Source organism: Salmo salar, chromosome 10 (assembly GCF_965601325.2).
Source record: "Salmo salar chromosome 10, fSalSal1, whole genome shotgun sequence".
NCBI lineage: Eukaryota > Metazoa > Chordata > Actinopteri > Salmoniformes > Salmonidae > Salmo > Salmo salar.
In genome coordinates, this window is record NC_138300.1 from 113,124,606 (window position 1) to 113,147,822 (window position 23,217).

The 23,217-nt window shown below is 47.1% G+C and overlaps 1 protein-coding gene across 1 annotated transcript in view; it reads left to right on the forward strand.

Moving 5' to 3' along the window:
* si:dkey-106n21.1 (solute carrier family 23 member 2) overlaps nt 1–23,217 on the forward strand; it is a 77,020-nt gene that overhangs the window by 30,324 nt on the left and 23,479 nt on the right. Inside the window, exons 6-7 of the mRNA XM_014125661.3 lie at nt 16,179–16,296; nt 18,123–18,279. Of these exons, the coding sequence (XP_013981136.1) occupies nt 16,179–16,296; nt 18,123–18,279 (275 nt within the window). The remainder of the gene's footprint in view (nt 1–16,178; nt 16,297–18,122; nt 18,280–23,217) is intronic.

Below are 23,217 nucleotides of genomic sequence, written 5' to 3' on the forward strand. Positions count from 1 at the left end.
AGACAAGACTCTCCTTTATCTAACCACACTGTCCGATTTCAAAAAGGCTTTACAATGAAAGCAAAACATTAGATTATGTCAGCAGAGTACCCAGCCAGAAATAATCAGACACCCATTTTTCAAGCTAGCATATAATGTCACATAAACCCAAACCACAGCTAAATGTAGCACTAACCTTTGATGATCTTCATCAGATGACAACCCTAGGACATTATGTTATACAATACATGCATGTTTTGTTCAATCAAGTTCATATTTATATCAAAAAACAGCTTTTTACATTAGCATGTGACGTTCAGAACTAGCATACCCCCCGCAAACTTCCGGGGAATTTACTAACAATTTACTAAATTACTCACGATAAACGTTCACAAAAAGCATAACAATTATTTTAAGAATTATAGATACAGAACTCCTCTATGCACTCGATATGTCCGATTTTAAAATAGCTTTTTGGTGAAAGCACATTTTGCAATATTCTAAGTACATAGCCCAGCCATCACGGGCTAGCTATTTAGACACCCAGCAAGTTTAGCCTTCACCAAAATCAGATTTACTATAACAAAAATGTTATTACCTGTGCTGTTCTTCGTCAGAATGCACTCCCGGGACTTCTACTTCAATAACAAATGTTGGTTTGGTCCCAAATAATCCATCGTTATATCCAAACAGCGGCGTTTTGTTCGTGCGTTCAAGAAACTATCCGAAATGGTAAATCAGGGTTACGAGCATGGCGCATTTCGTGACAAAAGAATTCTAAATATTCCATTACCGTACTTCGAAGCATGTCAACCGCTGTTTAAAATTCATTTTTATGCAATTTATCTCGTAAAAAAGCGATAATATTCCGACCGGGAATCTGCGTTTCGGTAAATAGAGGAAAAAAAAGAAAGACGGGGGCGACCAGTGCACGCGCCTAAGCCCACTATCCCCTGATCGGCCACTTGACAAAGGCGATAATGTGTTTCAGCCTGGGGCTGGAATGACGACATTCAGCTTTTTCCCGGGCTCTGAGAGCCTATGGGAGCCGTGGGAAGTGTCACGTTACCGCAGAGATCCTTTGTTTTGGAAAGAGATGTCAAAGAAAGCCAATAAATGGTCAGACAGGCCACTTCCTGTAAAGGAATCTCTCAGGTTTTTGCCTGCCATATGAGTTGTGTTATACTCACAGACACCATTCAAACAGTTTTAGAAACTTTAGGGTGTTTTCTATCCATATCTAATAAGTATATGCATATTCTAGTTACTGGGTAGGAGTAGTAACCAGATTAAATCGGGTATGTTTTTTATCCGGCCGTGTAAATACTGCCCCCTAGCCCTAAGAGGTTAACAAGGCTAATCTGAAAACAAGGCTCCCTAAATGTTATCAGCATATCGAATTTGCGACCCGGGCTGGCAAATCCCTGGATCATTGTTACTCTAACTTCTGCGACACATACAAAGCCCTCCCCCGCCCTCCTTTCGGAAAATCTGACCACGACTCCATTTTGCTGCTCCCAGCCTATTGACAGAAACTAAAACAAGAAACGGCCGTGCTCAGGTCTGTTCAATGCTGCTCCGACCAATCGGATTCCACGCTTCAAGATTGCTTCGATTACGTGGACTGGGATATGTTCCGCATAGCGTCGGACAATAACATTGATGAATACGCTGATTCGGTGAGCGAGTTTATTAGCAAGTGCATCGCTGATGTTGTACTCACTATTAAAACCTTCCCCCAACCAGAAACCGTGGATTGATGGCAGCATTCGCGCAAAACTGAAAGCGCAAACCACTGCTTTTAATCAGCACAAGGCGACCGGAAACATGACCGAATACAAACAGTGTAGCTATTCACTCCGCAAGGCAATCAAACAAGCTAAGCATCAATATAGAGACAAAGTAGAGTCGCAATTCAATGGCTCAGACATGAGAGGTATGTTGCAGGGACTACAGTCAATCACGGACTACAAAAAGAAAACCAGCCTGTCGCGGACCACGATGTCTTGCTCCCAGACAAACTAAACAACTTCTTTGCTCGCTTTGAGGATAATACAGTGCTACCGACACGGCCCGCTACCAAAACCTGCGGGCTCTCCTTCACTGCAGCCAATGTGAGAAAAACATTTAAACATGTTAACCCTCGCAAGGCTGCCGGCCCAAACGGCATCCCTAGCCGCGTCCTGAGAGCATGTGCAGACCAGCTGGCTGGTGTGTTTACGGACATATTCAATCAATCCTTATCCCAGTCTGCTGTTCCCACATGCTTCAAGAGGGCCACCATTGTTCCTGTTCCCAAGAAAGCTAAGGTAACTGAGCTAAATGACTATCGCCCTGAAGCACTCACTTCTGTCATCATGAAGTGCTTTGAGAGACTCGTCAAGGACCATATCACCTCCACCCTACCTGACACCCTACACCCACTCCAATTTGCTTACCGCCCCAATAGGTCCACAGACGACGCAATCGAAATCACACTGCCCTAACCCATCTGGACAAGAGAAATATCTATGTAAGAATGCTGTTCATTGACTACAGCTCAGCATTTAACACCATAGTACCCTGCAAACTCGTCATTAAGCTCGAGACCCTGAGTCTCAACCCTGCCCTGTGCAACTGGGTCCTGGACTTCCTGACGGGCCGCCCCCAGGTGGTGAGGGTAGGAAACAACATCTCCACCCCGCTGATCCTCAACACTGGGGCCCCACAAGGATGCGTTCTCAGACCTCTCCTGTACTCCCTGTTCACCCATGACTGCGTGGCCATGCACGCCTCCAACTCAATCATCAAGTTTGCAGACAACACTATAGTGGTAGGCTTTATTACCAACAACAACGACGAGACAGCCTACAGGGAGGAGGTGAGGGCCCTCAGAGTGTGGTGTCAGGAAAATAACCTCACTGACCTCAATGTCAACAAATCAAAGGAGATGATCGTGGACTTCAGGAAAGGAGCAGCCCCCTATCCACACCAACGGGACAGTAGTGGAGAAGGTGGAAAGTTTTATGTTCCTTGGCGTACACATCATGGATAAACTGAAATGGTCCACCCACACAGACAGTGTGGTGAAGAAGGCGCAACAGCGCCTCTTCAACCTCAAGAGGCTGAAGAAATTTGGCTTGTCACCAAAAACACTCACAAACTTTTACAAATGCACAATCGAGAGCATCATGTCAGGCTGTATCACCACCTGGTACGGCAACTGCCCCGCCCACAACCATAAGGCTCTCCAGAGGGTAGTGAGGTCTGCACAACGCATCACCGGGGGAAAACTACCTGCACTCCAGGACAACCACCCAAGCCACTGCCTGTTCACCCCGCTATCATCCAGAAGGTGAGGTCAGTACTGGTGCATCAAAGCTTGAACCGAGAAACTGAAAAACAGCTTCTATCTCAAGGCCATCAGACTGCTATACAGCCATCACTAACATTGAGTGGCTGCTGCCAACATACTGACTCAAATCTCTAGCCACTTAATAATTAATGGATGTAATAAATGTATCACTAGCCACTTTAAACAATGCCACTTTATATAATGTTTACGTACCCTACATTACTCATCTCATATGTATATACTGTAATCTATACCATCTACTGCATCTTGCCTATGCCGTTAGGCCATCGCTCATCCATATATTTATGTACATATTCTTATTCATTCCTTTACACTTGTGTGTATAAGGCCGTTGTTGTGAAATTGTTAGATTACTTGTTAGATATTACTGTCACGTCCTGACCATAATAAGTTGTTATTTTCTATGGTAGAGTGGTCAGGGCGTGACAGGGGGTGTTGATGTGTTTTTGTGTTCTATGTTTTCTATTTCTATGTTGTAGTTCTAGTTTGTCTATTTCTATGTTGGGGTTTATTGGGTTGACCTCCAATTGGAGGCAGCTGGTCCTCGTTGCCTCTAATTGGAGGTCATATTTAGTAGGGGTGTTTCTTCATGTTGTTTGTGGGTGATTATATTTTGAGTAGTGTGTTTTTTCCCCTCTCTGCGTCACGGTTTGTTGTTTTCTGGTTAGTTTAAGTATTTATGTATTGCATCACGTTTCACTATTTAATAAAGATGTGGAACTACGAAAACGCTGCGCTTTGGTCCGCTCCTTATCACAGCCGTGACATTTACTGCATGGTCGGAACTAGAAGCACAAGCATTTCGCTACACTCGCATTAACATCTGCTAACCATGTGCATGTGACAAATACAATTTTATTTGATTTGAAGACAGGTCAAACAGGTCAGGGTGTGACACTAAACAACCAAAGCTTTCAAGAATGGTTTATACTTCGTCTATCGACATGTCTGTATACAGTTGTCTCAGTGACATCATTAATGTTTTTAGGCCTTCCGAGTGGTGCAGCTGTCTAAGGCACGGCATCTCAGTGCTAGAGGTGTCAGTACAAACCCTGGTTTGATCCTGGACTGTATTACACCCACCACTGTGACCGTTATACCGTTACCACCCACCACTGTGACCTGTATGCTCTAGTCGGCTGGCCCTCGCTACATATTTGTCGCCAGACCCACTGGCTCCAGGTCATCTATAAGTCTATGCTAGGTAAAGCTCTGCCTTACCTCAGCTCACGATAGCAACACCCACCCGTAACACACGCTCCAGCAGGTATATCTCACTGATCATCCCCAAAGCCAACACTTCATTTGGCCGCCTTTCCTTCCAGTTCTCTGCTGCCAGTGACTGGAACGAATTGCAAAAATCGCTGAAGTTGGAGACTTTTATTTCCCTCACCAACTTTAAACATCAGCTACCTGAGCTGCTAACCGATCACTGCAGCTGTACATAGTCCATCTGTAAATTACCCACCCAATCTACCTACCTCATCCCCATACTGTTTTTATTTTATTTACTTTTCTGCTCTTTTGCACACCAGTATTTCTACTTGCACATCATCTTATGCTCATTTATCACTCCAGTGTTAATCTGCTAAATTGTTATTATTCGCTCCTATGGCCTATTTATTGCCTACCTCCTCATGCCTTTTGCACACACTGTATATAGACTTTCTTTTTTTTCTACTGTGTCATTGACTTGTTTATTGTGTTATTGGCTTGTTTTTTGTTTACTCCATGTGTAACTCTGTGTTGTTGTCTGTGTCACACTGCTTTTCTTTATCTTGGCCAGGTAGCAGTTGTAAATGAGAACTTGTTCTCAACTAGCCTACCTGGTTAAATAAAGATGAAATAAAAAAATAAATAAAGGTAAATAAAAATTATATTGACATCAAACTTGTCGTTATGAAAAATTATACACAAAAACAATAAGCTACATTACATCAGCAGCGTGGTGGCCCAAAATTGCATAACTGGTGTATTTTAACACCAATAAACCCATCCGTTTAAAAATGTAGTTAGTATTATGTAAATCTAGCAAAACAGGCAACTGAAAGCAACTTTCTAAACAATGTTTTGGTTTATTTCTAGCTTGTTAGTTAGCTAACCAACGTTAAGTTAGCTGGATAGCCAGTTCAAATAATGGCTATATCATATAGCTGACAATGTTTTAACTTTAGCTCATTTGTATTCGTTATTACAGGAAAATAAACTCACAAGATCATTATTTACAAGTTAATGGAGAGCTAATTACAGAAAATAGCTTACGGTTGTGAGTGTGACAAAATAAAAGCTGGGCTTTCTACTGCAGAATTTTATAACTTGGATACTGTCTTGTTGGCCTAACGTTATATTCTAATTTGACTTTGATGCAGGTCATGTTGTTCTTCACATTATCGTTTCTGGTATTTGTATTTGTGCTACGGGCGCCCAGGAGTTCGCCATCTGAGGCAAGGGACGAGGAGCGCCCAGGAGTTCGCCATGGATTTTCGAACCCTGGCCGCCGGCGCGGGATGGAACAATAGGGCCCTGATCGACCACTATCGCTGCAGTTTGCGCGAGGACGTCCGTCGGGAGTTGGCCTGCAGAGACACCACCCTCACCTTCAACCAGCTGGTGGACCTGTTCATTCGGCTGGATAACCTGCTGGCTACCCGCGGACGTCCAGATTGGGTTCTGTCAGTTCCATCCCCCAGCACCACTTCTCCGGTGCCCATGGAGCTGGGAGGTGCTGTGCGTAGGGAGACTGGAGGAGGTTCCTTCTCGTGCACCATCTGTGGCTGCAGAGGTCACACTGCCGGTCGGTGCCGAGTTGGTTCTTCTGGGGATCGAGGCAGCAGGCAGGGCACTCTGGCGTCATCCCAGGTGAGCCGGCACCATTCTCACCCAGAGCCCTCTTTTGCACACATGTTTTTGTATGTTACTTTTCCCGAGTTTTCCCCGCATTCCCAGCATAAGGCCCTCGTTGATTCAGGCGCGGCTGGGAATTTTATAGACAGATTGTTCGCCCTTAGTTTAGGGATCCCCATTGTTCCAGTGGCTATACCCTTCCCAGTTCACACCTTAGAGAGTTGACCATTAGGGTCAGGGTTGATTAGGGAGGCCACCGCTCCTCTGGGCATGGTGACGCAGGAGGGTCACAAGGAGAGAATCAGTCTCTTCCTCATTGACTCTCCTGCGTTTCCCGTGGTGCTAGGCCTACCCTGGTTAGCTTGTCATGACCCCACTGTTTCTTGGCAACGGAGGGCTCTCACGGGGTGGTCGCGAGAGTGCTAGGGGAGGTGTTTAGGGGTTTCCGTTGGTGCTACTATGGTGGAAAGTCCAGACCAGGTCTCCTCCGTGCGCATTCCCTGTAAATATGCAGATTTTGCTCTCGCCTTCTCTAAAAGGAAGGCGACTCAATTACCACCCCATCGACGGGGTGATTGTGCAATAAATCTACTGGTAGACGCGGCACTTCCCAGGAGTCACGTGTATCCCTTGTCACAGGCGGAGACGGCGGCTATGGAAACATATTTCTCCGAATCCTTGCGTCAGGGGTACATTCAGTCCTCCACTTCACCCGCCTCCTCAAGTTTTTTTTTTTTGTGAAGAAGAAGGAGGGAGGTCTGCGCCCGTGTATTGACTATCGAGGTCTAAACCAGATTACTGTGAGGTACAGTTACCCGCTACCGCTCATCGCCACAGCAATTGAGTCAATGCACGGGGCGCTCGCTTCTTCACCAAACTAGATCTCAGGAGCGCATACAACCTGGTGCATATCCGGGAGGGAGACGAGTGGAAGACGGCATTCAGTACGACCTCAGGGCATTATGAGTACCTCGTCATGCCATACGGGTTGATGAATGCTCCATCAGTCTTCCAAACCTTTGTAGACGAGATTTTCAGGGACCTGCACGGGCAGGGTGTAGTGGTGTATATTGATGACATTCTGATATACTCCACTGCACGCGCCGATCATGTGTCCCTGGTGCGCAGGGTGCTTGGTCGACTGTTGGAGCATGACCTGTATGTCAAGGCTGAGAAATGCCTGTTCTTCCACCAGTCCGTCTCCTTCCTAGAGTACTGCATTTCCACCTCGGGGGTGGAGATGGAGAGTGACCGCATTTCAGCCATGCGTAATTGGCCGACTCCCACCACGGTAAAGGAGGTGCAGCGGTTCCTAGGATTTGCCAATTACTACCGGAGGTTTATCCGGGGTTTTGGTCAGGTAGCGGCTCCCATTACCTCACTGCTGAAGGGGTGCCCGGTACGCTTGCAGTGGTCGGCTGAGGCGGACAGGGCTTTTGGTCACCTGAGGGCTCTGTTTACCTCGGTTCCTGTGCTGGCCCATCCGGATCCTTTTTTGGCGTTCATAGTGGAGGTGGACGCGTCCGAGGCTGGGATAGGAGAGCTGTGCTCTCTCAGCGCTCGGGTATGCCACCGAAGCTCCGCCCCTCTGCCTTCTTCTCGAAGAAGCTCAGCCCGGCGGAGCGAAACTATGACTTGGGGGACTGGGAGCTATTGGCTGTTGTCAAGGCTCTGAAGGCGTGGAGACATTGGCTTGAGGGGGCTAAACACCCGTTTCTCATCTGGACTGACCACCGCAATCTGGAGTACATCCGGGCAGCGAGGAGACTGAACCCTTGCCAGGCAAGGTGGGCCATGTTTTTCACCCGTTTTGTTTTTTCCCTTTCCTACAGACCAGGTTCCCAGAACGTGAAGGCAGACGCACTGTCCCGGCTGTATGACACAGAGGAGCAGCCCATGGATCCCACTCCCATACTCCCGGCCTCCTGCTTGGTGGCGCCGGTAGTGTGGGAGCTGGACGCGGACATTGAGCAGGCGTTACGGGCAGAGCCCGCTCCCCTCCAGTGTCCCGCTGGGCGTCTGTAGGTTCCGTCTGTTGTCCGTGACCGGTTGATCTATTGTGCCCACACATCACCCTCCTCTGGTCATCCTGGGATCGGTCGGACGGTGCGCTGTTTGGTTGGGAAGTACTGGTGGCCTACCTTGGCCAAGGACGTGAGGGTTTATGTTTCCTCCTGCTCGGTGTGCGCTCAGTGTAACGCTCCTAGGCACCTATCCAGAGGGAAGCTACACCCGTTACCCGTTCCACAGCAGCCTTGTTCGCACCTGTCGGTGGATTTTCTTACCGATCTCCCCCCCTCACAGGGAAACACCACGATCCTGGTCGTGGTGGATTGGTTCTCTAAGTCCTGCCATCTCCTCTCTCTGCCCGGTCTCCCTACGGCCCTACAGACTGCGGAGGCCTTGTTTACGCACGTCTTCCGGCACTACGGGGTGCCTAAGGATATAGTGTCTGATCGAGGTCCCCAGTTCACTTCGAGGGTCTGGAAGGCGTTCATGGAACGTCTGGGGGTCTCGATCAGCCTTACCTCAGGGTTTCATCCCGAGAGTAATGGGCAGGTGGAGAGAGTGAACCAGGATGTTTGATTTGATGTGGGCAGGTTTCTGTGGTCATATTGCCAGGATCGGCCAGGGGAGTGGGCAGCGTTCGTGCCCTGGTCCGAGATGGCTCAAAACTCGCTTTGCCACTCCTCCACTAACCTCTCCCCCTTCCAGTGCGTACTGGGGTACCAGCCGGTTCTGGCGCCTTGGCATCAGAGTCAGACCGAGGCTCCTGCGGTGGACGACTGGTTCAGGCTCGCGGAGGAGACATGGGACGCCACCCATGTTCACCTCCAGAAGGCCGTGCTTCGCCAGAAAGCCAGCGCAGACCGTCACCGCAGTGAGGCCCGGTGTTTTCACCGGGGGACCGAGTCTGGCTCTCGACCCGAAACCTGCCCCTCCGCCTGCCCTGCCGGAAGCTGGGCCCGTGGTTTGTTGGGCCATTTAAAGTCCTGAGGAGAGTGAACAAGGTTTGTTAAAGCTTACAGCTTCCCCCCGATTACCGTATTAACCCCTCGTTCCATATGTCTCTCCTCAGGCCGGTGGTGGTTGGCCTGCTCCAGGAGTCTGAGGTGCAGGAGGTTCCTCCGCCTCCTCTGGACATTGAAGGGGCCCCGGTGTACTCCGTCCTCTCCATACTGGATTCGAGGCGTCGGGCGAGGGGCCTTCAGTACCTCGTGGAGTGGGAAGGGTACGGTCCGGAGGAGAGGTGCTGGGTTTCGGTGGAGGACGTGTTGGACCCTTCAATGCTTCGGGAGTTCCACCGTCTCCGTCCGGATCGCCCTGCATCTTGCCCTCCGGGTCGTCCCCGAGGCCGGCGTCGGCGCACTGCTGGAGCCGCGCGTCAAGGGGGGGTACTGTCACGACTACCGCCGAAGTCGGGTCCTCTCCTTGTTCGGGCGGCGTTCGGCACTCAGCGTCGCCGGTCTTCTAGTCATCGTCAATCCACTTTTCATTTTCCATTTGCTTTGTCTTGTTTTTCCTCACACCTGGTTTCAATTCTCTCATTTACTTGTTGTGTATTTAACCCTCTGTTCCTCCCAATGTCTTTGTGTGGGATTGTATATTGTAGTGCTTGTGCACGTTCCCCGGGAGCGCAGGACGGGTTAGTTTGTGGCCATTTATTCTTGTTGTTCTGGATGCCGTTGGTTTTGCTTAATTAATCTCTGGTTATTACCAAGTTCTGCTCTCCTGCGCCTGACTTCTCTGCCACCCATTACGCACCCCGCTACAAGTGTCTACAGTAGCAGAGAGTCAAATCCAGTTGCAAATGTTCAGAGCTGCCCTTCATAATGTCATTAAAACTCACATGGACTAAGGTATAATTGATTTCCAAGTCCTGGCGTGGTACATTCAGGAGCAGCTTAGTAATGTCTTTACTCAAGCTCCGGCATAGGATATTGTTTTTGCACCAGGTACGGTCACATTTCTTACCAGAGAGCTGCCCAAAATCACACCTTGCGAGAAGGAGGAGGAAATCCGCCCACTCCCACGCTTCAAAGGATTCGGAGAACCCTTTATGGACGGGCGAGAGGCAGGATAACCTGAGCCCATTGCTCCCGGCGCCTGGTGCAGGCCTCCGACAGATGGAGAAGCCCACTCAATCCAGAGCAGGGGCGGAAGGTTGCTGACGTCGACTTTGAAATCGTAGGAGTAGGCACTGCGGCTGCAGACACAGGTACCCCCAGCGACGAAGGCGCAGGAAGATCAGGCTCCAGGATGGCGAAAATATTTGTTGTATGTATCTGCTCCGGGCCTCTCGTTTGGAGTGTAGGCCTCTGTTTTCGTCTTCCATGGCTCATGACATGCGACCATCTTTGATTGTCATGCTCCTCTTGCTGTGCTCCTTCGACTCTGCTATCAGATGGGGGAGCTCCGGGCAAAACCGACCAGTCGGGTAACGACAAACAACAAGGTGGAGATGCATCCAACATGCGCGAACGCCGTCCAGCCATCATCATAGAAAAGGTAACATTCCACTCTGTGTTTTCTCCAATTTGTTTCGTAGGCTGGCGACCTGCGTGACCAAGGAAGCCACCTCAAGCCTATAATCCTCAGCGTCAAACAATTGCCGCATTGGAACTCTGAGTGATCCGGTTTTCCCCGAAACAAAGCATAATAGATACAGCTCCTACAGCGCTGGAACCTTTCATTTATTTCTCCAGACAAGCACACACTATATCAAATGAAATCAACCTTTATTTGTAACATGCACAGGATACAGAAGGTGTAAACTCTACAGTGAAATGGTTCACTTGCGTAGTGGAGTCTTTTGTTTAGACATGTAGCTAGCTAGACAATGAGCCATAATCCCAACTCATAATGTTACTACCATGCATGAATCTACAGGTAGCTAAAGCTAACTAGCTAGCTAACATTAGGCTATAACTAGCAATGCAAATGTCTCTGGGATACGAATAACATTACTACACAGATCATACACGTAACGTTAGCTAGCGAGCCAGCCAGCCAGTTAACTTTAGCTGGCTAGCTGGCAGTACGCCTTAACTTGCAAAGAAAACAACTTTCTGGCAAAAGTAGTAACGTATAATATCTGAAAATGTAGTTAGCTAGACTCTCTTACCTGTATACATGGATGAACGCTTCTCCCTCTCTGTTACGGATGCCATGGTTGTCCTTAGTTCGTAAATATAATCTGGAGACGTGTTTTTTTGTAGTTGTTCATGATATCTTAAAAAAATATGTGTTAGAAAGGATTACCTACACATACTGAGCAGCTCATGTTATAGACATGGCAGACCAATCTGAACTCATCTCCCGGCATGTCCAGCCCATCCATTATCTCAGCCAATCATGTATGGCTAGGGTGAAGGTTCCTGACTTTTTTCTGTGGCTGAACCAACTAGGCTCATAATTTAACAATTTTATTCGTATTGTGGTATCCTGGGAGGTCTGGAGGCGAAAGAAATGCACACCTGTTTAGGCGAGGTGCTGGTTAGTGGAGTAGAACACTCAAAAAGAAAAGGAGAGCCGCACACTCTTGGAGCTCAGATGCAATAATTGAATAACCTAATAACCAACATTTCTACAGACAAGCTATCTTCATCAGGGTACAGTATAATGACAAACACTGCAGGTCACTAGTTTAAATAGTGTCAAAGGACATACACAGGTGTCTGTAATCATAGCCGGGTGTGGCCTGCTATGATTGGTTAATTCTCAAATATAAACAGAACAAACAAAAAACATGAATGGATATCATACGATCATAGATACAATTTGGCTACATAAGCCTACAAACAATTGCAATGAATAGAAAATCACAATAATCACAAGAATGGCTTCAGATCGAAGTCTACGTTGAGACCGAAGAGAGCAAGGGTCTTTAAATTAAAGATCCAGGCAGCCTCTCATTTTAACAATAAATTGTCGAGGTCACCCCTTCTTCTAGGGAGATTGACATGTTTGATCCAAATATAACGTAGGGACAGAATCGAGTGGTTCGCTCCCAAAAAATGGGCCGCAACTAGGTAAGTCGGGTTTTGGTGCTGCGATGCTAAGAGATTCGTACTTTTAATTTGCACTTTGTTTTACCCACATCATTTTTACCACAAGAACAAGGTATAAGATAAATAACTGCCTTTGTGGAGCACGTGATAATGCCTTTGATTGGGATCTGTTTCCCTGTTTGGGGGTGTTGCATTGAGAGCAGCCATTGCACTTGTAGTTTCCATTCGGTACAAGCGCAAATATACGTGAGGTGGTAAATCAGGTTTACCCAGGAGGTTGGTGATAGAGGGGAGGTACGTGCCGCAACATTGGCTCCCTCTACTTGGAGTACCCGGGCTGGGAACCCCGAAGCTGATGGCACAAATTAGGGGCAATTAGGGGAGAGTGCCAACCAGCAGTGCAGGCCACATATAGGGAGCACTGTGGCATACTGTAGGAGAGAAAAAGAGAGGCAGGGAGTGAGCCAGGAGACGGGAACAAAGCTCCCGGGGCATGGAACCGAATACGAGGAGGTGGCCCAGAAAGTTATTTTGTTGTTACGTTTATTTTATGTTGAAATGTATGTTTTATGTTGATATTCTAGTCAGAAAGGCATGCTTTCTGACTAGAATCGCCCTGTCTCTGTGTCTATCCCTGTGCGCTCAAATCTAACACCCCGTGGTTTACCACAGTATTTACAGATGGCATACAAGTTTGTTATTAAGGCACATGTTCCAGAAGGCATTTCTGCCAAAAAACGCATTTTGATAAACAAATGTTTACTTCCAAATGCCTCTCCTGTGAAGTAGTTTCCTAAAATGAGTCACATATGATCAGCATGGTCTAACAAACAAGCCAGTAGAACATGTGACAGTCTCTTCTAAGAGGTAACTCACAGTAAGCAAGGAGAAAAAAAAGAAAGATTTTCCCAGGAGACACAGCTTGAGTTGACCCAATGTTCAGGCTTTATCTGTGTCACAATAGTTGGTTCTGATTCAAGTCATGCAACTTCAGTCCCGACTTCAGTAGTCATCCTATTCAACTCTCATCCCCAAATGACAATTTAAGTAAATGTTTCCGATTTACTGATCTGTGTTGTACTAAATGCCGTCTGTACAGGCTCTTTGCCCAGCGAACGGACGACATCTGCTCCCTACCGGTTAATCTGACAAAGCTCCAACCGCCTCAGATCTTAAAAAGTGCCCTGCAGACAGAACTGTCACCAGCCAACTTACTGCAACCCTCGCTCAGCCTCTCCTTCAACTCTTACCCCCCCACCCCACCCCACCCAAACCCCTGTGAAATGTGTCTTTATTCACAGAGGGGTTGGTGGGTGGGCGTCTCTGGATAATGTCATAACTAAATTCATTACGGTGAGAGAATCTTGTGGCCTCCTGTCTCCATGTCTGGCTACTAATCAGCCACATCCCACTTAGCCTAGTGACCTTTTCCTCTCTCTCTCCTACCATCTTGAGTCCTCCTGCGTGCTCAGGGGCTTAGCCGAGTCACGGGGACGCCACTGTTGTCGTTGTTGTGCCAGACAGTGTCGGTTTATGAATGGAAGCTGCAAAAGGGACCACTGAGCTTCTAGACCAACATCTGCATTTGATACCGTTCCATTCATTCCATTCCAGCCATCCTCATTTTCTTCACCTGCCTCCACTGCCGGCAGACAGGCATCCACACCCTTCCTTGGAACCTCTGTCAAGCGCCCTTTAGTGCTGGGGAAATTATTATGTAACCACTCTTTCTGGTAGTAAGGGGAATCCGTCTAAATTCTGGAAAGCTGTCAAATCTCTGATGCAAATCTTATCATTGATGCATTCAATCTGCATTTTATTTCAGCGGGATATATTTTTGAAAGAGTGTCTAACCCTAATATCTCTAAGAGTGGGCTAAATGCTGATTCAGGAATTTTGCATATTGAAAAGGGTAGTGACGTTTTTCCATTTCAGCATTTCATAGAAAAACAAGTCCTTGATACAGTAGCTTACTTGCTATAGATACCAAGAAATCCACAGGGGCTGACCAATTCGAGCCGGGTCTGCTCAAGTGTGCTGCCCCCCTCATTGATGTCTCAGTAATCCATATCTTAAGTTTAATTGTTATCAGGAAATATTCGAAAAGCATGGAAAACAGCTTATGTGCTGCCACTCCATAAGGGTGGGGATAGTAGTGAACTTGATAAGTATCGTCCCATCTCCAGGCTTCCATGTCTAGCTAAGATTCTTGAATCTTTGGTAAATAAGCAACTTTGCTATTTTTATCTGAGCATGATATTTTGAATATTAATGAACCTGGGTTTAGGCCACAGCACTATCACAGCAACCACATTAGTTGTTAATGATTGGATTACATCTTCACTCATCGGATGGTTCTGTAATCAAATGAGTCCCTGCATACAAATAACTTTTTAAAAAACATACGAATGAGCTGGTTAAGAAGTTAAGATTTAAAGTAGTCTTTTTCTACAGAAACAGTCAGCAGGAAGCAGATTGTGCAGTCAACTTTTTTACCTGTTCTTGATTATGGTGAAACTATTTATCAAAGTGCAGCTGCCACTACTCTCAAACCCATGGATGCCGTTTGTTTTATCACAGGAGACATTTTAATTACTCATCACTGCATTCTTTACCAAAGGGTGGCTGGACCGCTTTAAAGTAACACGCTCTTTTTGTTTACAAAGCTCTGCTCCACAAACTTCCAACTGACCTAACATCAAATTACAATTTATCAAACCCATTCACAGGGGTGTCTAGAGAGTTAGGTAAATCAGCTTTTAATTTCCTTGTACCCTATGTTTGGAATAATCTCCAAAATACAGTACGTTTCGACTGGATGCTTCGGTGTCCCTAGGGCAATTCCGACAACTGACAACTGACTGATTTTTATAATGAAGAATGTGTTTGTTTTAATTGACTGTGTTTTGTATCTTAATATGTATATTGTGTATATTTATGTTTATCTATACTTGCCTATTGATGTACTTGTTTTGTATTGTGCAGGTCAGTGCTCATTTTTAAAAAGAGACTTTAGTCTCAATATGACTTCCCTGTTGAAATAAAGGTAAATAAAGAAAATAGGGGTCATAGACCTAGCCTGTGTTCTGGGAAGGTTTGCTTATGGAGGCGAAAACTGTGGTTGCATGGTTGGAGGTGTCGATATTGAATTAGATCGACTTTATTCCTGGAAACAGTGCTGGGAGTTGAAGAGAGGATCTGCATCGTGGTGAACACCCTTGACCGGCTTCATCCAGCTGTCACAATATTAGACGGCACCGATAACACCCAAGGCCAGGCAGTGTAGTGTTAGGAAATACGCCCCAAATGGCACCCTATTCCCTATATAGTGCCCTACTTTTGCCCGTGCACCGCATAGGAAATAGGGTCCCATTTGGGATGCAAATTTAGTGAACAGGTTATCACTCATCTCAGCGCTGTTATCAAACTACAAATAGTTACCATCAGTATCCCACAATTACATAAGATAACATGCATTTGATTGTCATAATATGTTCTGGGGTATCTGTAATACACTATGAATTTTCAGTTAGTTTTATCACCCAGGATTAGCCGTAGTCTCCCTTTTGTTGTGAGCTTTAAGCAACGTCTTAACGTCTTAAATAAAGGGTGGGATCACGCTCGCACAACTGCATGTAATGACATGTTATTCCTCGAGCTAATTCACTCCAAGTTGATGTGTATGAAAACATATTAAGTCTATATATGTGGGCGGCAGGTAACCTAGCAGTTAAGAGTGTTGGGCCAGTAACCGAAAGGTTGCTGGTTTGAATCCCCGAGCTGATTAGGTGAAAAATCTGTTGATGTGCCCTTGAGCAAGACACTTTACCCTGATTGCTACTGTAAGTCCCTCTGGATAAGAGTGTCTCGTAAATTACTCAAATGTGTTTGGGGCCCTGTTGTGGCCCTATTGTGGCCCTGGGTTAGAAACCACTGGCTTAAGGTGGTCCAATGTGTGAAAACCTTGTGTTTGTCTTTCCTTCCCACAGGACAGTGTGCCTCATCCTTCTGTTTTCTCAGTACCTGAGCAAAGTTGAAGTTCCTTTGATTGCTTACAAGGATAAGAAGTGGGAAGTGTTCCAGTATCCTCTCTTTAAGCTGTTTTCAGTAAGTTACTATACCTGTTTTCTGTGCTGAAAGATACTCGCTTCATATATACAGTACATCACCGTTTTATAAACCACACTTTAATTCTGCACACGTTACAATGTTTCAGGCACAGACTCTGCGTGTACTTTGTGGCCCTTCGTAGCCCTTCGTAGCCCTTGCATAAACAACTACAGTATACAACTTACATTTTAAGAAAATGCGTTTCTTGTAAGAAAATGTATGAACATTGCTACCATTTATACATCTGTTACCATAAAAACTCTATTGTTCTAAATTAAATGTATACTTAAACGACAAATATCTTACCGTACGGACTCGGGAGAGGCGAAGGTTGAGAGCCGTGCGTCCTCCGAAACACAACCCAACAAAGCCGCAGTGCTTCTTGACACAATGCACACTTAACCCGGAAGCCAGCCGCACCAATGTGTCAGAGGAAACACCGTACACCTGGCGACCGTGTCAACGTGCACTGCGCCGGGCCCACCACAAGGCCAAACCCTCTCCTAACCCGGACGATGCTGGGCCAATTGTGCGCCACCCATGGGTCTCCCGGTTGCGGCCGGCTGTGACAGAGCCTGGACTAGAACCCAGAATCTCTAGTGGCACAGCTAGTACTGCGATGCAGTGCCTTAGACCACTGCAGGTTTCGGTTTTACTAGGACGTGACGGATGGACGTAAGCATCTACCTCTGGTGCTAAAAGTTGCATGTTCAAATCCAGTGACAGAAAGTGGTTTTTCGAGTTTTGGTTTAAGCCTGAACCTTAACCCTTACCTTAACCATTCTGATTTAAAGCCTAACCTTAAGATATAGGTGTTAATGGCTAAATTTAACCCTAACCTTAAAAATGTGGAGTTAATGCCTAAACTTAACCTTAAACACTTCGAAATTTGACATTTTTGAAGAACGTCTAAATTTGACATTTGAGAAACATGGATGAATGTCTGAATCTGATGTGAGAGCTTGTTGTTTAGTCCAGGACTAAATTTAATCTGGGTCCAGGAAACTGGCCCACAATGCGCTACAGGAACAGAACACTTTTGGAGCCAAGCATAATAAGAAAGTCACTCTCAGTGCCTTCTTTTTTAACACCAATTTAGTAACAATACATTCCTTTGGGAGTGATGATTAATGGACAGTCTGCCAAAGGCAAGTTAAAAAATGTGATAGAAAAAAAGCTAAACCATTGATGAAAAGGAGTTCACAGCAGGGTTTAGTCATTCTTATTTGCACACCACGATCTACTCCTCAATGCACCTATATAGAACTCAAATTTTACCAGTTGGGGAAGTGTCACTCAGGTGTCAACATCACAACAAAAAGCAGAGATGTAACAGAGCTAAACAGGCCTAGAGTTTAATATCAGAATGAGGATGTTCCACCCTGCAGCTAGGGAACTTCTGGAGTTAACTTGTGATAGTGTGAAAAAGATACTGTATGTCAAGACAAGCACACACTTTACATTTACATTCTAGCAGCACTTTAGAGTTGTCACCTGTCTGCATGGATACCTACCATTCACATTTCAACTCGACGTCTGATGGAAATGATACAATGAATACAAACAAAAAAATGCCACAAAGTAGCAGCATAAATACTATATGTCTCTAAACGATGTCTAAACGACATCTAAACTAAATGATATGTCTAAACAATGTATCTAAATTGTATTTTTAAATGATATGTCTCATTGAGATGTCTAAACTAACCGATGTTTCTAAATGATATGTCTAAATGATGTCTTAATGAGATGTCTAAACTAAACAATATGTCGAAACAAAGTTTAAACTAAACAATACATTTCTCCTTTCTGTTCACCCACAGGCTTTGTTTGGGATGTGTGGTGCTTGGTTGGTCTGCTTCTTGCTAACCATCTTTGAAGCCCTTCCCTCTCAGCCGGACCAATATGGCTACACAGCCAGGACTGATGTGAACCTGGATGCCGTCACCAGCGCACCATGGTTCCACGTCCCATATCCAGGTGAGATGGAGCAATATAATTTATTATTTTATTTTGAATTCTTTCGTTATTCAGGGAAAACCCATTGAGACCAGGGTTTCATTCCCAATACTGCCCTAATCCCAGGAACACAAAAAAACAACAAAAAACAATGTAAAACAAAACAGCAGAAAAGGACTATTACCATTGAGTAGGCTTGGGTTTTTCTAGGGCGTTCTGGACGGGGGTGGTGGATAGGCGCAATCCATTGACTGAAAATGGCACGCGAATGGATGGACAAAGACATCGATCATGTGACACCATTCATTCCTATGTGAAGACTCAATAGTGCATTGAAGCCAAATTACGTCGGTTCAGATGGCATCTGATGGAGACATAACATGCGCAGTTTGAGATACTCCAGGAAATGTTGTTGCAGGCTAGTTTAGTGCTGCCCCCTCTCATTGAGTAACTCAAGTTGAAGGCTGACCGGAGTACTGTAGGCTGCCATTAGAAACTAAATTATTCTTATAACTTCTTCTGTGTGCGATTTAAAAATAATGAATTCAAGGACATGCATATGTTGTATTAGAATCAGTTATTGGTACCATGATTGCGGTAGCAGAGAAAATAGTCTTTGACTTAGGTGACTGGAGTATCTGAAAATTTTATGGGCTTTCCTCTGGCACCGCCTATTATATAGGTCCTGGATGGCAGGAAGCTTGGCCCCAGTGATGTACTGGGCCGTATGCACTACCCTCTGTAGCGCCTTATGGTCAGATGCCGAGCAGTTGTGTCACGTCCTGACCAGTTAAGGGTTATTTGTTGTTGGAGTTTGGTCAGGATGTGGCAGAGGGTATTTGTTTTATATGGTTTGGGGTGGTGGTGTAGGTAGTAGGTTGTTTTATTTATGTATTCCGGGGGTTTTGGGCACTGCTCTGTGTTTATGTATTTCTAGGTTTAGTTAGTTAGTTGTGGGTATAGGTTCTAGGTTTGTTTTCTATGTAGAGTTAATTGGGATTGGACTCCCAATTGAAGGCAGGTGTGTTGAGTTGCCTTTGATTGGGAGTCCTATATTAGTAGGGTGTGTTTGTCTGTGTGTTTGTGGGTAATTGTTTTTGCACTGCGTTTTGTGTGCCTGCAAAACTGTTGCTGTCGTGGTTATTATTGGTTTTCCTGTGGATGCTTTACTCTGATTCATTAAAAATATGAGTATCCACATACCCGCGGCAGTTTGGTCAATTCAACACGGCACCTTTTGTGACAGAATTACCCACCAAACCAAGACCAAGCAGCGGAGAGAGGAGCGGCACGCTAAGTATATGGACTATGGGGAGAGATGGACTTGGGAGGAGATTTTGGACGGGGCTGGACCTTGGCATCAGGCTGGGGAATACCGTCGCCCACGGCAGGAGATCGAGGAAGCGAAGGCTGAGAGGCGGCGTTTTGAAGCCATGAACGCGCTGGCGAGGAAGCCGGAGAGGCACCCCCAAGATTTCTTTAGGGGGGGGCACACGGGTAGTTTGGCTAGGTCTAGGAAGAGCCATAAGCCAGCTACCCGTGAGTATGTGGAGATGCGTAGGGAAGGTGAGAGCGCCGTGTTTCGCTGAGGTGCGCACTATCTCGCCTACACGCACGCACAGCCCAGTCCGCCCTGCACCAGCACCCCGCTCGTGCAGGGCTACTAGTTCCATCCAGCCAGGACGGGTTGTGCAGGCGGTGCAATCACGGCCACCTGCGCGCCTCCATGGCCCAGTCTTTCCGGTTCCTGCCTCTCGTGCTTTCCCGGAAGTGAGTACCTCCAGTCTGGCACGACCAATACCAGCAACCCGGACCAAGCTTCCCAGTAGTCAGCCTAGTCCTGTTCAGCCTGTTCCCGCTCCCCGCACTAGCCCGAAGATGCGTGTGCCCAGACTGGTACATCCAATACCAGCCCCACGTATCAGGCATCTAGTGCGTCAGCCCAGCCTCGCCAGTCAGGAGTTGCCAGAGTGGCCCGACTGCCCGGGTCTGCCAGAGCGGCCCGACTGCCCGGGTCTGCCAGAGTGGCCCGACTGCCCGGGTCTGCCAGAGTGGCCCGCTGCCCGGGTCTGCCAGAGTAGCCCGACTGCCCTCTGGCCCAGCCCGAGTGGCCCGACTGCCCTCCGGCCCAGCCCGAGTGGCCCGACTGCCCTCCGGCCCAGCCCGAGTGGCCCGCCTGCCCTCCGGCCCAGCCCGAGTGGCCCGCCTGTCCTCCGTCCCAGCCCGAGTGGCCCGCCTGTCCTCCGGCCCAGCCCGAGTGGTCCGTCTGCCAGGGTCAGCCCGAGTGGCCCGTCTGCCCGGCGCAGCTATCGGCGCCACCGAAGTGAGCGACGCCGAAGGTGGAGCGAGGTCCACGTCCTGCACCTGAGCCACCTCCAGGATAGGTGGGTTGGGGAGGGAGGGTGTAGCACAGTGCCGTCGTTGACGGCAGCCACCCTCCCTTCCCTCCCTTATTGTTTAGGGGGATATTTTTGTTTGGGGGTTTGTTTTTTCTTTTAGGTGCATTCCGGGGTCTGCACCTTTAGGGGGGGTACTGTCACATCCTGACCAGTTAAGGGTTATTTGTTGTTGGAGTTTGGTCAGGATGTGGCAGAGGGTATTTGTTTTATATGGTTTGGGGTGGTGGTGTAGGTAGTAGGTTGTTTTATTTATGTATTCCGGGGGTTTTGGGCACTGCTCTGTGTTTATGTATTTCTAGGTTTAGTTAGTTAGTTGTGGGTATAGGTTCTAGGTTTGTTTTCTATGTAGAGTTAATTGGGATTGGACTCTCAATTGAAGGCAGGTGTGTTGAGTTGCCTTTGATTGGGAGTCCTATATTAGTAGGGTGTGTTTGTCTGTGTGTTTGTGGGTAATTGTTTTTGCACTGCGTTTTGTGTGCCTGCAAAACTGTTGCTGTCGTGGTTATTATTGGTTTTCCTGTGGATGCTTTACTCTGATTCATAAAAAATATGAGTATCCACATACCCGCGGCAGTTTGGTCAATTCAACACGGCACCTTTTGTGACAAGTTGCCATACAAGTTGGTGATGCAACCGGTTAGGATGCTCTCGATGGTGCAGCTGTAAACATTTTGAGGATCTGGGGACCCATGACAAATCTTGTCGTGCCCTCTTCACGACTGTCTTAGTGAGTTTGGACCATGATAGATCGTAGGTGATGTGGACACCAAGGAACTTGAAACTCTCGACCCGCTCCACTACAGCCCCATTTATGTAAATGGGGTCTGTTAGGCCCGCCTTTTCCTGTAGTCCACGATCAGCTCCTTTGTCTTGCTCACATTGAGGGAGAGGTTGTTGTCCTGGCACAACACTGCCAGTTCCCTGACCTTGTCACTATAGGCTGTCTCATCGTTGTCGGTGATCAGGCCTATCACTTTTGTGTCATCAGCAAACTTAATGACGGTGTTGGAGTCGTGTTTGGCCACGCAGTAGTGGATGAACAGGGAGTACAGGAGGGGACTAAGTACACACCCCTGAGGAGCCCCAGTGTTAAGGATCAGTGTGGCAGACATGTTGTTGCCTACCCTTACCACCTGGGGGCAGCTCGTCGGTAAGTCCAGGATTCAGTTGCAGAGGGAGGTTTTTAGTCCCAGGGTCCTAAGCTTAGTGATGAGCTTCGTGGGCACTATGGTGTTGAACATATTGTGTGTAGATGGGTGATATTTAAAAAAATATTTCATTCATTTTGAATTCAGCCTGTAACACAATAAACACAATAAAATGTGGAACAAGTCAAGGGGTATGAATACTTTCTGAAGGCATTGTATAATGGGGGATCCTGTTTTCTACTAACAACGTGGCTTTAATGAGAGGAAGTGGTCCTTCTCCCCTGGCATAATCCCATTACTCCCGATCAGAAGGTTAGATGTTCAATTCCATTGGTGGACACTCATTAAATATATATATATATATTGTGGTAAACCGTGGGGTATTGGGATGAGCGTGCAGAGATTGACACAGAGATAGGGAGGTTTAAGTCCACAAAAACAACTTTACTAAGACAGAAAATAAACATAAAGAAAATCAACAAATTTCATTTGGCCTCCACGGCTGGTTGGCACTTTCCTCCACTTAGAGCTGTCCATGTCGGGGAGCCCAGCTCCTGTATTCCCAGCAGAGGGAGCCAACGTCGCCTCACGTACTTCCCCTCTATTACCATCCCCTGAGGTAGACCTCCTGAGATACCACACTCCCCCCCCTTAGCCCTGACTGGGGGGAGGCATGCTAAGGGCTAGGTTTGCATCCCTCGGGGATAGGGCGTCCGCATTGCCATGCTGGGCCCCCGACCTGTGGATGACAGAGAAAGAGAATCGCTGTAAGGTCAGGAACCAGCGGGTGACACGGTCATTCGTGTCCTTACCTCTTGCCATCCACACAAGGGGGGCATGGTCAGTAATCAGGGTGAACTTCCTCCCGAGGAGGTAATACTTGTGGGTGTCCAGTGCCCACTTCACGGCGAGGCACTCCTTCTCGACAATTGAGTATTTCTTCTCCCTCGGGAGGAGTTTCCTGCTGACATACATGATGGGGTGCTCCTCGCTTTCCTGCTATTGGGACAAAACGGCCCCTACCCCTGTGTCAGCTGCGTCTGTCTGGACCAGGAGGTTTTTTGAGAAGTCCGGGGTGACGAGTACTGGGTGAGAACATAGTGCATCCTTCAGGGCCTGGAACGCCGCCTCTGTGTCTATCGCACCGTCTGGGGTAGTCGTGCCTTTGATAAGTCTGTGAGGAGAGAAGCTATTGCGGCAAAGATAGGTACAAATCTACTGTATTACCCTGCTAACCCCAGGAATGACTTAACCTGCATATTGGTTCGGGGGACCGGCCATCCCCTAATGGCAGCGATTTTTTTCTTGGGGTTTCACATTTCCCCTCCCGATCTGATTGCCCAGGTACTCCACCTCGGCGTAGCCCAGCTTGCACTTGTGGGGGTTTGCGGTCAGACCTGCATCCCTTAACG